At 36.9% G+C, this 14,372-nt stretch overlaps 1 protein-coding gene across 2 annotated transcripts in view; it reads right to left on the bottom strand.

Moving 5' to 3' along the window:
* LOC110103988 (probable magnesium transporter NIPA2) overlaps window positions 1-8,726 on the bottom strand; it is a 30,445-nt gene extending 21,719 nt beyond the window's left edge. Inside the window, exons 1-2 of one of the 2 annotated variants that reach the window (XM_028700704.1) lie at window positions 8,321-8,726; window positions 522-655 (exon numbers count right to left, since the gene is read on the bottom strand). In XM_028700704.1, the coding sequence (XP_028556537.1) occupies window positions 522-655; window positions 8,321-8,658 (472 nt within the window). In that variant the 5' untranslated portion in view covers window positions 8,659-8,726. Of the gene's footprint in view, window positions 1-367; window positions 401-521; window positions 662-8,320 lie in introns of those variants that run through there. The other variant, XM_028700707.1, reaches the window with a different exon arrangement.
* Window positions 8,727-14,372: the final 5,646 nt, after the last annotated feature.

Below are 14,372 nucleotides of genomic sequence, written 5' to 3'. Positions count from 1 at the left end.
TTTCCTCCAACCCTAGCCGCCCCCTCCTTTCTTATTGAATTTCCTAGTGGGGTCCACTAGAAGCTTGGGCGGCAATCCCTAGGGGGCGGAATGGCTTCGTCCGCCTCCTGTAAGTAAGAATCAGCCCAATGCTTTGGGCCAACTGGGCCGATTCAGTAGGAACCGGCCTAACAATATCGCTCTCCCACATGTTCAAGATCTTGTCTCATAAATAAAAAGAACCAATCAACATAATCCAAGTCAAAGCATGGCAATATGTCCCTAAAAAAGGCTTAAACCAAATTCCCAGGTCATTAAAAAAAAAACTTTTTTCTCTTTGCCAACATTCTAATTTATGTGCTCAAATTAGAAAATGGCAATTGGGCACCTCACTTCCTGTGCCCGTTCTTCTTCTGTTTATCTGCATATGAAGACAGCAAAAGACAGTTTAAACCTCATGTATGCTCCAAGCATTAATAATCGAATAGGTTTCTCCCAAAACTATGAAATGATATAAATAAATAAAGGACAAAAAAATTCACCCATCCTCCTTTTAGCCTCAGATTTTGCAAAGAATTCCCTCCATTCATCAGTTAAAACAAATACATCTTCTAATTCCTCCTCTTCTCCAGGATCTTCCAGTTTTAAGACCTCGCTCTGATCCATTGGTTGAACGCTGCTCATAAAAGCAACTATAAGTTCAAATAATCAACATCATCACCAAGAATAGTTTTTCAATTTAACTAATCCTACATCTCAAAAAAAAAATAAAAAAAAATAAAAACGGTTATAGACAATAGGATAAAAAAAGACAGGAGAGTAAATTGATTCCATGAGATCAATTTCCATCAATGGTTGTACCGAGGGATAAATGTTCACTAATCTAAAAACATGCTACAATATATAATATTTACACGCGTCAAATACTCTCCTCTGTACTCACATTAGCTATCTTCTCTCTCTATCTCTCTCACTCTCACTTTTGATCTTCAACAAATTCAAATCCAATAAAATGGAATTTAACAATGAGAAATATATAGTATAAATAAAAATCTTGAGCTCATCTGTAATCAGAAGGTAACCTGTAATGCCAAACAAAGTGTCTTTCACCCTATTTATGTTAAATAAAAGTTATAGTGTAGAGGTATTTGTATGCAAACTTATTAGGAGACCTAATTTTTGTGCCACATTGTTTGAAGAGCCAATGTTGTGAGACTAAAAAGTTCAGCAGATGCTCAACGGATTTCCTTGTGTGGCATAATACTATTCTAATGGAATTTAGATGGTTTATAGTTTTGTCATTCAGTAAAAGAAAAAAAAAAAAGTAAGAGTAGTCTCAAGACTATTTCTATGAGATCATTTTACTCTAATATTACGAATATGTTCAATTCAATCCCTGAATCCTCAAGTTTAATCCAAAATAGCCCCATTATTATATTATTTTGAATAGGATTCGAGGATACAAGTGACTATTTTAGATTAGATTTGAAGAGTTAAAGAAAAAAATTAGATACATTAGATAATATAGGGCTAAAATATCAGCCCTCTAAATAATCCAATGATCATTTTGATCTTTTCTAAAAAAATTTCTCTAGTCATATAAATTTATAGCAAGAGAAACGTCCAAGAAAAACAACACATGTTTAATATTTTTCTTTTATCACAATCACAATAACAAAAGAGAAATGTAGTGCATAAACAAATTATGGATCAACATCATGTTTTTCTCATAACTATATCATAAAGATAATGCTGACTTAAATTAGGGTAAAATGAGTTAGTTACTCTTGTTAGATGATTTGAATTATCCCTAGACCCTACTTAGATGATGTCATAGTTGCTCACTTGCTCTTGTCATCTAAATAAGAGGTCAAAAGGATTTAATCCTCTCAAAAAAATATTTCAGCTAAATTGTTCAAGTATTAATGAGATCCACTTAACAAAGGAAAACAGGCACAACAAATGTGTGCCTCGCAAGGAAAATGAAAGTTAAAATTGTACACACATATAGGAAGAAATAAATTTCAGCAAATGTTTATTACAAAATAAATAACCTCTTCTATTTACAAAGTGAGCATGAAAACTGAGATGAAAAAAGGCTCAGATAATTTATGGCTTTTATATCCATATGTTTTAAGGTATGTTCAAGGCTACTGCAGCTGTTTATAAAATTAATTATTGAATTATTGTGCAGAGAATAGATTTTTTGAAAACTATTATGGGCACTATAATTTTTTTAATAAAAAAGGACAATCTAGCAAATCTGGCAGGATAAAGCTATTTTCACCCGGGAAATTTTGAAATGCGGCAAAACAAATTGTAAGCTAATACAACTGTAGCAACTTTTTAGAAAAACAAAACTTCAAAATAATTCCCTCGAACGGATCCTTAATCATCAAGCTATTGCTATGAGGACCGGTTTGATAGGAAACAGATAGGAAACACTTGTAGATCTCAAGTATTTCCTATCAATCTACGAAAAAAACGAGAATTCTTCACAAAAAGTCCGCCAAAACTACGAAAGTAGTAGATAATTTGTATTATTTGATGAAAGAAAAAAAGGAAATTAGCAAGATACAATTGATCCTCTATTCAAGAGGAGGATCGTTCTCTCCCAATCTCTAGACGCCGCTAGAGCCCAAAAGAAATCCAAGAGATCTCAAATTTCAGCCAAATTCAAGATACCTAAATCCTAGGAAAACAAACTATTTAATGCATACAAATCAAAAGGAAATCCCTAAACAGTCCCTACATTCAAATTTCTTTCTTAATTCCAAAAAAATAAAAAAACTTCTTATTCGGCTCCCGCACGGCGTGCGGCTCGCGCGGCATCTCGCACAGGCGGAAAAACTCCGCCCTATTCACATCTGGGCCGATCCCGCGTCGACCGGCTGAACTAGTCCATTGGACCGGTCTAACAATAGTCCCCTCCCGAAGATCCACCTTGTCCTCAAGGTAGAGATATGCTCGTATTCCGGTGGAGGTGGTCATTCTTGAGGTGGCAGAAAATCCTTACCAAATTGTTGAAGTAGGGGTTGCCCTGAAAGAGAAACATCCCCTCCCTCCTCTATCCTAATCACATTCATATAGTCCCACCCGATAAGCTTCCCCCACCTCTTGTAGGCTCCTAATCATGGTCTTAAGTGATACCATGGTTTTGGATAGCCCTGCATCTCCCCTTATAACCACATTTCTCCTATCCACTATTAATTTCACGTGAGTGCTCCCCAATTGTCCTTAGTTTCCCCCAAGGTTTGCAACAATTTCATTCACATGATGATATCAGTACTTCATAACTCTAGTGCGAGAAAATCCTCCCTGACCTGAATCCCCTGGATGGTCAACACCACTTCTCTACATATCTCCTAGCCTTTCTCCACCTTCCATGTACCCATCATCACCCCGTAATAACTGGTGTCCACCAATTTTACTCCTACTTGATTGACAACCTGAGTAGAAATAAAATTATGGGTAGCCTCACTGTAAATCAAAACAACCACCTCCATGCCTGCTATCTCCCCCTTCACCTTCACCGTATGATTCGAGGTGAACCCTACTACTGAATTCAGGGAAACCTCAGTCATATCTAAATGTAACTTCTCCTCCCTCTCTTCCTCTAACTCCCCCTCACCTCCCTCCTCAGTTTCCTTATCATTACAAATGGTGAGAACCTGAACAGTTCCGTCCTTGCACCGATGTCCTAGCGTATACAAATCAAAAGGAAATCCCTAAACAGTCCCTACATTCAAATTTCTTTCTTAATTCCCAAAAACAACTTCCTATTCGGCTCCCGCACAGCGTGCGGCTCGCGCGGCATCCTGCACAGGCAGAAAAACTCCGCCCTGTTCGCGTCTGGGTCGGTCCCACTTGGATTGGTCTAACATAAACACTTGTAGATCTCAAGCAATTCCTATCAATCTTTGAAAAACAGAGAGAATTATCCACAAAAATCCACTCAAAACCAGAGAAACAGCAGATAATTCATATTATTTAATGAAAGTGAAACAGAAAATACCAAAATACAATTGATCCTCTTATCGAGAGGAGGATCTATATCTCCCAATTCTCTAGACGCCGCTAGAGCTTACACAAATCCTAAGAGAGATCTCAAATTTCAGCAAATTCAAGATGTCATAACCCTAGGAAAACAAACTATTTAATGAATATAATCCAAAAGAAAATCTCTAAGCCGTCCTTACATTCAAAGTTCCCTCTTACATCCCTCCAAAAACCTTCCTATTTTGACTACTGGAGCCCGCAATTTGAGCAGCACGCAGGGGAGGCGGACGAGTTCTGCCTGTGTCTCCGCGAGCCGGTCCTGTATGGACCAGTCTAACAATACCCCCCTCCCAAGGACTCAACTTGTCCCCAAGGTGGAAAGACGACACTCTCCTCAATTTTCTTGTCATCACAAACGGTGAGAACCTGAAGAGTTCAATCCTTACACCTGTGCCCTGATGTATACCTCTCGTCACATCTGAAATAGAACCCATTCACCCTCTTTTCCTGTAATTTTATTTATGTGAGCTTCTTGAAGTTGTCCCCATGTCTTCCTCCTATAGTCTTCTCCTTCGAAGTCTCCCGAAGAGTATCTGGTGTTGGCTGCTTGGATGCCAAAAAGGTGGTCATCCTATACGAGCCTCCTGAGCTGCTGCCTCTCATCCCTCTCTCTAGGTGCCTCTAATCATCCATCAACTGAGCTAGCTCTATAGTATCTCCCAAGTCACGAGGCTTCATCACTCTAACTGATGAGCGGATCTCTGGTTTCAGTCCCTTCATAAAGTTTCCCTCCAGTATAATCTCTGAAAGTCAATCCAATCGTCCGGCAAGGTACTCAAATTATTTATTGTACTCCACCATTGTCCCCTCCTGCATCAGATCGAAGAATTGCTCATAAAAGTCCTCTTCCCTGCTGGTTTGGAGACGTTCCAACAATTAGTCCTTAAACAACTTCTAGGTCCGTATCGGTCGCCTTGTATCCCTTCATTGGTATCATGCTAAAGCTTTCCCTTCCAGCACATCTCTACTGTCGTCAATCTCTCTCCCTCCGTCAACCTGTTGACAATAAAGTACCTTTTCACCTTGTAGATCCACCCATGGGCATCCTCTCCCTCAAAAATAGTCATCTTCAGCTTCCTCGCCCTCAGATCGCCTCCATTCCCTCTGTTCCCTTCATAATTACTCATTCCTCAAGGGGGTGGTTCCCCCCAAGTGTCTTAATCATCATTTCTACGTTCATACCCAAACCTTTCATCAAATTTTCACCTTCTCCTTTCAAATTCAGCCCTCAGATTGCCCTACCTTCTCCCGCCTCTCCCCATACCCTCTCCCCATACTATGGACGTATTTGTCCTATTGACACGTCCGAAGGAATCAATATTCCCCTCCCTAGAAATAGGCTCTAGGGGAGTTTTCCCCGCTTCCTTGGTTGCAATAGACTTCCCTTGCTTTTGACAACGCTGTTTTGGGTTTGACCCTCGAGCAACTTCTTCAACATATCTCCCAAAGTGAAAATTTTCCATAAATCTTTTCGTGGAAGGTTGAAATTTGACTTTTGACATCTGAAAGTTTTGTGTGGAGATATGAAATTTCTGATTTCAACTGTCCGATCTCCCCGTCAAGACGTTCTTCCAAAGCATCCACTTCCTTGGCTGCATTAGATATACGGATTTTTATTAGCCTCAAAATTCTGGATCTCGGCCCAAAAAACAACAAAAACCCTTTTTCGGACAAAATTTTGCTGCAGGAATTCACAAAAACAGCCCCAAAAACAGTCCAGAAAGCTGCTCTAATACTAATTTGATAGAAAACACTTGTAGATCTCATGTAATTCCTATCAATCATTGGAAAACAGCGAGAATGCTCCACAAAAATCCACACAAAACTAGGAAAATAGTATATACTTTGTATTATTTGATGAAAGGGAAACGGAAATTACCATATACAATTGATCCTCTAGACGCCGCTAGATCCCAAACAAAACCTAAGAGATATCTCAAATTTCAGTCAAATTCAAGATGCCCCAACTCATGGAAAACAAACTACTTAATGCATACAATCTAAAAGGAAATCTCTAAACAATCCTTACATTCAAAAAAGGCTCTAGGGTATGTCAGCCAGAAAGATGACTGAAACAAATACTTAAGTAGTATAGTATGACAGAATTGCATTCAGCGTGTAAACATCACTGAACTGAGCAAAAAGGCAAATATGGTGGACATTACCTTTGCTTAAAATCGTTATAAACAATGCCTAGGAGGCTAGGATATAAGAAATCTTGCACCCTAATTTATATCATTAAATACATGGAAGCTTAGGCTTGACTATCAAGGCGTAAGCAAGACATAATCACATCAATGGTCATTAACCAATAAAAGATGCTTGAAATACGGCAAAATTTAGAACCAGTCAAATAGATATTGTAGCATTGAATCAAAATGAAAATAGATTTAAATGTTCCTTATCAAAAATATGCTTTACAATGTGAAAATAGTAACCGAAATATATACAGCCATTTAATATTCTATACTAAAAATACTAATAAGCATTTATTGAGCTGAACAAAAACAAATGAAACCATGCTAATGTTAAGTTTGTTGATGAATTGAGTCTACACATTATTTTCACGTTCAGCTTGTTAGGTACCGAACAGGAGTTGCTACACGAGTTATTTACTAACTTCGAGCTGGATGGGCACCCCAAGCCTAGAGGGTCAATTAGCAGTACTTTTGAATCTTTATCAAGCTCTAGAAACAATCATTCCCAATAAACTTAGCATTTATTTTATGTGATTTCATCAGTGTCTTTATCTTAAAAGAAGCTTTTTTCCCAATGTCAGAAGTATTACATAAAAGCATTATAGAAATTTATATTCTAAGCATTTTAACTATATATATATAGCCCCGTATATATGTGCATGCACACACATATTTTACCTACATGCAGCATGTACGCTCAAGCACACATGCTCTATTATTTATCATATGCTAGAAACATTCTTGAACTTCAATTTTACATGATTCGGCATCCCTGTTCCCTTTTTTTTTTTTTTTTAATTTTATTAACGCACCTTAAGCTGAAAATTTCCTTAAGCTTCGGCTTAAGCATCACATACTGGTTGTATGTGTAGCAAAGGTATGTGATTTGAAGGTTGACAACATATCCTGGTATGTCAACATGAACAGCACTATCCATAAACAACACCTACAAACGGCATCTTATCATCAGCCTTATACTAAATTTTTAAGATAAGATTTATATATAAACCATCATTTATACTCATTCATGTTGAGTATTGCAAGAGATTTTGAACTTATTCCGCACAAATCTTTAATAACCTTCTATTCACATTATCATAGATTTATTCCTTTTCTTTTCTTCCTTATGATTAAACACTAATTTTACCTATCAATCTAGTCGGTACAAGTTCTATCCTAATTTACACAACTAAGTAAATGTAACAGCCCAAATTCTTAACAATCAAGATATTATCCGCTTTGGTCTGGAGCCTCACAGTTTTGTCTTGTTGGTGTAACTACTCAGTAGCTTACCCATCTCAGAATTGCTCTGGGATGAGCACGCTTAACTGCAGAGTTTCATGAATAAAATTTCAACCATTACACTAAAAGATGCCTCGATGATGTTTAAAGTTTAGCTTCATTTACCTAAGGGGTTTCATAGTAAATGTGTGATTAACTTAATTCAATAAATGCTACTTCTATCGTCTTCTAATATAATTATTATTCAATCTACAATTTAGTACTAAATTAGCATAATTGTAAACATTGCTTTTATAACACTTTAATCCATATACTAAAATGTTGCTGACTTAACTTTCACTATTATACTTCAACATTAAAAGACCATGGGCTCAAACCATAGCATCGGCTCAACGATTAACATAATCCGATTGATCTGATCCAATCAATAATTATGTTTAGGTAGATTTACAAGCTTGAAAGCTTAACCACCTGACCGAACCTGACTCAGAATTTTCTTTGAGGATTCCACTTCGACATGGACGAATTTGTGAGAATGGTTGTTTTCTAAGCTAAAAATGTATTTAAGGGTTGAAAAACCTGACAGAATATTTTTGTATGAATTTATAATGGTGGTGTAACGATAATATTAAATTTTAAAACTGAATGATTTATCAACTAACACATATATTTTGAGTGGTATACCACCAAAAAAACTCAACAAAAATAAAATTTGGAATGCCTATTACCACCATGATCAATTAAATGAAAAAAAAAAAAAAAAATATTGCTATATAATATTAATGAAATGGAACATAGACAAACTTCAATCTTTATTGTAATCTCAAGTAAATAGCACATACCCACTTTCAGAAACCAAGGTTTCCACCGCCGTTGAAACAGTTGGGCAGCCACTGAAGAAGCCTGCCGGGACCGGGCATGGCTTTGGAGGAATAGATGAAATTACGCGAGGATTGATTGCGAGGAGATGAAGATTGGATGAGCAGTTGTTTAAGTGATGGTGATGATGATGGTTATGATGGAGAGGACAAGGGTAGAGTAGGGGAGAAGTGTCGAATTTGGTGAATAAAAGGTGATGATGGTGATGCCGGTGCAGCAGCGGAAAGCAGTGGCAGTGGCAGTGTTGGTGGTGATGATGGATGTGGTGAGGAAGGGTTTGGGAGGGCAGCTGAGAGGGCATTCTTCGGTTCTCGCTGAAGTCGGAGAATGAGAACGAAGGGTCGGTTCTTCGGGCTTTATTTTTGCGTTCTTCCGTGATTTAGGTGGCTCCATTTTATATATAATAAAGAAATAGTTTATATTTTTTAGCAAAAAATTTATTTGCAATTCCATGACTTCTACACACTTTGATATCTCACATATATTCTAAAAATCTTATTCTAATTTATTTTAAAAAATATGAACTTATAATCATATTATAATTTTAGAATATTGTCCTTAGATATATATATGTGATGGCATTACTGAGTCACTTAAATTAATCATTATGTTTTGACATATTGTATATCATGACTTTTACACACATTGATATCTCACATATATTCTAAAAATCTTATTCTAATTTATTTTAAAAAATATGAACTTATAATCATATTATAATTTTAGAATATTGTCCTTAGATATATATATGTGATGGCATTACTGAGTCACTTAAATTAATCATTATGTTTTGACATATTGTATATCAAAATTGTTATTATATAATATTGATTAAATGATTTGTCCAACACAATACATGATTTGAATAATGGTATATTATTTTTCCAATATGTTCCTAATAATTAATATGTATATCAAGATATTATGACTTTATAAAATACATACAAATATTAGGGTTTAGGATTTATATCACAACAACATCCTTCCTCTCCTATATTTTATCATCTCATAAATAAATCAAATGAATAATATTAATGACGTTCACAAAAGATCATTAGAGATAGCCCGTTGTTATGAAAAATAGCCACAACTTGAACACATGCTAAAGAAAATAAAAGGAATATGGGAGAAGAATGTTTGAAAAGCTTATATGATATGAAGGTCACATAGCAATGCTCCGTGATGGCTTCACATGTTTTATTCAAAATTAGAGGTATTTGTATCTAAACATAACATTCATGCATATTTTTCAAAAAAAATAAGCAATGGTTATATTTCACAAATTTCTGACATAGTTGGGCATATAAAGATATAAAATTAAATATCCCTTTTAACTTTGTCTTTAAATGCCCAATAACATCCTTTTTTTAGAAGGAGATTATGCACCACTCTGCTAGGGTTTGCTTAGTAACCCTTTCTGTCGCTCATGGGTTCCCTTCTAAGGGCTTCCTCCCCTTCCCTTAACCCTCTCCCCATGTCCTCCTCCTACCATTTCTGAGTTCCCTGCCCTTAACTCCACCCCACCCCAACCCCCTCATGTGCTTCCACCCTTAACTGGTTTGGGATCCTTTCCGACCGCAACTCCACCACCAACCCCCTCACCTTCCACCCTCCTTATGAGAAGTGTGCATGCACTGTCGACTCCATAGTTTAGGACGCGTCCAAAGCATGGGTACTCTCACTTGTCTGGTATGCCATTGGTTGAAGGCCCTTCTACGAAGCACTCTTCTCGGGCTATGTGTAAGGCTTGGCCTTTAAAAGGTACTCTCACCTTCCTTTCCTTGAACAATGGCTTTTTTCTCTTGAAACTTCTTGTTGTAGAAGATTATGAGCTTGTCTGGTGGGGTGGCCCTCGATTTTTTCCAGGAAAACCTTTCATCTTACAAAATAGAGCCCTTTATTTAGACCCATGAAAGAGGAGTTCTCTTCCATCTTTATTTGGATCAAAATCATTTATCTCCCCCTCGCATGTTGGTGCCCATATGGGATTTCGATAATTTCTATTTTCTTTGGAAAGTTCATTGTTGTTTATGTTCTAACTGCAATCGAGACCAGACTTACTTTTACCCGTGTTTGTGTTGAAGTGGATAAATCCTTCTCCATGTTGGATGGAGTGTATATCATGCTCAAAGAGGAAACCTTTAACATTAAGATCTAATATGATTAGAAGCCTTCCTACTATGTTTGATGTTGTTCATTCAACCACTAGTCCAACCTCTGCCCAACAAACCCCCAACCTCTTCCTCATACCATTGTTCCTTCTTCTGTAGCTCCCACAAAGTGGTAGGGCTTCCACTTGGAATGAGAACAATAGTTAATCCCTTATCTTTAATCACAATCTCTTGGGTCTCCAATCACCCATGTCGGTGGTGCCACCCATTGTGGCAAGTGAGTCGACTTAAGCTTATCCTTCCTCTTCCTCAGCGGCTCCGACCACCTCTCTGCCACTGAATCTTCCTCTTCACAAAATTAACTCTCTAACTAACGAAGGCTTACTATGTCAAGACACTTAATCATAGGTTCCTTTTCAAGAATTTATACCTTAAGTTTTCTCAGTTTTGGGACTCGCCTATTTTGGTTTGGACTGATAATCATTATGATGACTCTATTTTCTCTCCTTTTAGCAAGCTTAAGATTTTGAAAAGAAGGCTAAATTATCTATATTGGACATCTTCTAATAGCATTTTTAAGGATCCAATTGAGCTCCTCTAAATTCAAAATTCTTGCCTACAAAATATTCATAATGATCCTCTAGACCCTCTCTATGTGCTACTTTTAAAGAATTCAATCTTAGATTGGCTTTGTGTCACTCTTCTTGGTCCTCTTGGATCATCCAAAGAGCTAAGGAGAAATGGTTGTCCAATGGTGATGATGAACATGGTTTTCTCTATAAGAAATTAAGGTGAGGCATAATGGGAATGCCATTAATGAGTTGGTTACTCCGGCTGCCACCCTCTCCTCTCCCCGGGATATTTCTTCTGCAATTATCCACCACTTCCAAACTTTGTTCAACTCTTATAGGCTCCCATGGGCCTCCTCCTCCCGCTCATTCTTGTTGGCACCTATGTCCCTCGTCCTCTTTTGGCCACCTTGATAGTGATGTTAGTGAAGAGGAGATCAAGGGGTGTTATCTTTGTTGCTACTCCCAACTCTGCTTCTGATCTTGACGGGTACTCATTTGAATTCTTCAAAATAAATGGGACATTACTCGGGCTCATATTTGCAGAGGTATTAAGCACTTCTTCCTCTCTTCCTCGTTGCCTAAATATTTCAAAGCCACTACAATCACTCTCATTCCTAAAATCTCTCAATGCTAAGGCTATTTTTTACTACATACTCATTTCCCTTTGCAATGTATTTTACAATATTATGAAAAAAATATTGGTTACTAGGATGAAGCATGTTATGCTTCACATTTTCCATCCCGAGCAATTTGATTTCATCAAGGGAATGATCTATACTAATAACATCTTGCTTGCCTTTGAAATTTTGAGAGAGTTTAAAACAATTTCATTTATGAATTATTTTTGTGCTAAGTTCGATATTCACAAAGCATTTGACATTATCTCTATGGAATTCTTATTTTTTGGCTTTTTTGTGCTAAGGGTTTTCATGCTAACTTTGTCTTCTATGTGAAAGCTTGTATTGAAGATGTTCATTTTTCTCTCTCTTTTAATGGTGCTATGGAGTGCTTTATTGGGTCTTCCTCTAGCCTCATACATGGGTGCTCCTTTTTCCCATACCTTTTCTACATTGCAATGGATGTTCTTTCAAATCTTTTGGATAATTCTATTGCCCCTGCTTTTTAGGGGCATAAAGTTGGGAAATCTAAACTTATCTCATCTTATCTATAATGATGACTTAATTGTCTTTGGGGAGGCTACAACTGAAAATATTTTTTCTTTAAAAAATACTCTTTCCTCATTCTCTCGGGTGACTGGTTTATATATTAATAATGAGAAGAACTATATCCTTTTTTTCTTATGGTTCCTCTAATGCTACTGATGTATGCAGAATCTTGAACATACCTACTACTGTGAGCTCTTTTAGGTACCAAGGAAACCCTGTTTATTTGAAGAAACAATTTTTTGCTAATTTTCCTCTTTTACCTCAAAAAAATTATGATCTTCTAGATGGCTGGATAGCCAAGTCGCTGTCCTTTGCTAGGAGAATACAATTCTTGAAGTTCACCATATCGAATACCATAGCCTACTAGATAAGGGGTTTGATTTTACCTAAGGGATGTTTCAAGTTTATTAACAAGGTTTGTTCTAAGTTCCTTTTCCATAGGGATATCAATTTTCAGAAGCTTCATACAATCTCTTGGAAAGTGGCTTGCCGACCGAGAACTCATGGTGGTTTAAGCATACTCTCCATCCAAGCTGTATACTATGGCTTCACTTGCTCTATCATTTGGAGATTTATTAATGATGACAGTCTTCTATCAAGCTGGTTTACATATTAGTACGAGTCCTATTGGAAGCCGCTCCCCCTTACTCTTCCAATTGTTGAAAGTTGGTTTGCTCCATTGCTGATCAAATCAAAGACAACATTACACTTAAGGTGTCTCAAAATTGTTCTCTCCTTTCTTTATGACCCATGGTGTGAGGACTGTGCATTGCATACCATCCTTGGGCATGAACTTAATAGACATTTCCCGCACATTCCCCTCTATAGCATGATCAACAACATCAGTTGAGAGCTCTTACCTCCATGTATATGCAACCTCATTCTTAACAATTCAATTATTGAGGTTTCCTCCCCTAACATTCTCTAGCTGCCAGGAGGCACCCTTCCTTTAGTATCTTTTCTTCTGATTTTTGTGTTTGCCCAAGTTTCTTGGTATAATTTCCTATGGAACAAAAGGTATACACTTCATTTCTCTGCTTTTACATGGATGGCCTAGTTGGAAGGGCTTAAAATCACTATCATTCTGCTTAAGCATAATGTTGTCGTAAAACTTTGCTCTTTATGATCCTCCAATATGGAGTGTCACACTCATTTGTTTTGAGCGTGATTTCTTCTTTTATATTATATCAATTTTGTTACTTTTTGGATTGCTTTTTTCCTCAGGCCCAACCTGCTTTAGGTGTTTCAATTTGTGGAGAATTCACATACTATTATGGTCTCTAACAAAAGTTTCTACTATATTATTATTTCATGCAATCTTTATTTCTTTCATTTGGGAGGAGAGGAATGATAAAAGATTTGGCTCTAGCTTTTGTAGCTCATATATTGTTTCTTACAAAAATAAAAAGGCTATCATACTTAAAAATATAAAAATGGAAAAATCAAAATGAACCTAAGCAATTTCTTTGTTGATTTATTATTTTCCTTCTTGTTGCTTCATGGCATGTTTGGATTGCTAGTTCTTCAGGTTCTATTTTTTGGGCACTGGGTGATGTTTCCTTTTGTTGGAGTTATGTTGGGTGGTCATTTATGTTGTTTTGGTTATTGTGTGAGTGTTTGATACTCCACTTGTGGCTTCTTTTTTGGGTGTTTCTGGCTCAAAGACTAGGCACTTCTATGTATGGCTGTTGTTTTCATTGGGGACCCATCTTGCTGTTTGGTTTGGGTTTTTTGCTGTTACTTGGTTTGGGCTGCTGATACTACCTTTGATTTTTGTTGCATGATGGGTTCTTCTCTCATTTACTACACGAATTTGAGGTTGGCGGACTATGATGAATGTTGGGCATGTTATCTTCTGCTCCATCTCCTGTGTGGACTTTATGACATTCAATCTTGTTTATATTCGTGGAAGGCCTTTGGGTTGTTAGGGGAACTGTTATCATTTTCGTTTTTGGGGATGCCCATTTTCGAGCATTCTGAACCTTTTTGAGTTTGGCCCCCTTTGGCTTATCTTTCTTTCTTACGTATGTTCTTTTTAAATTGGGTATACATATGGGTGTACTTTCTTCCTTTTAGTATATAGTTGTGTGTACTTTTTGTGATTCTCTTTGTTTATAATTTGTAATTATGTTACATAGTGAAATGAATTTGGGCTCTGCCCTCATT

This window comes from Dendrobium catenatum, unplaced genomic scaffold (assembly GCF_001605985.2).
Source record: "Dendrobium catenatum unplaced genomic scaffold, ASM160598v2 fragScaff_scaffold_142, whole genome shotgun sequence".
Lineage (NCBI taxonomy): Eukaryota > Viridiplantae > Streptophyta > Magnoliopsida > Asparagales > Orchidaceae > Dendrobium > Dendrobium catenatum.
This window is presented reverse-complemented; position numbering and strand designations above follow the sequence as displayed.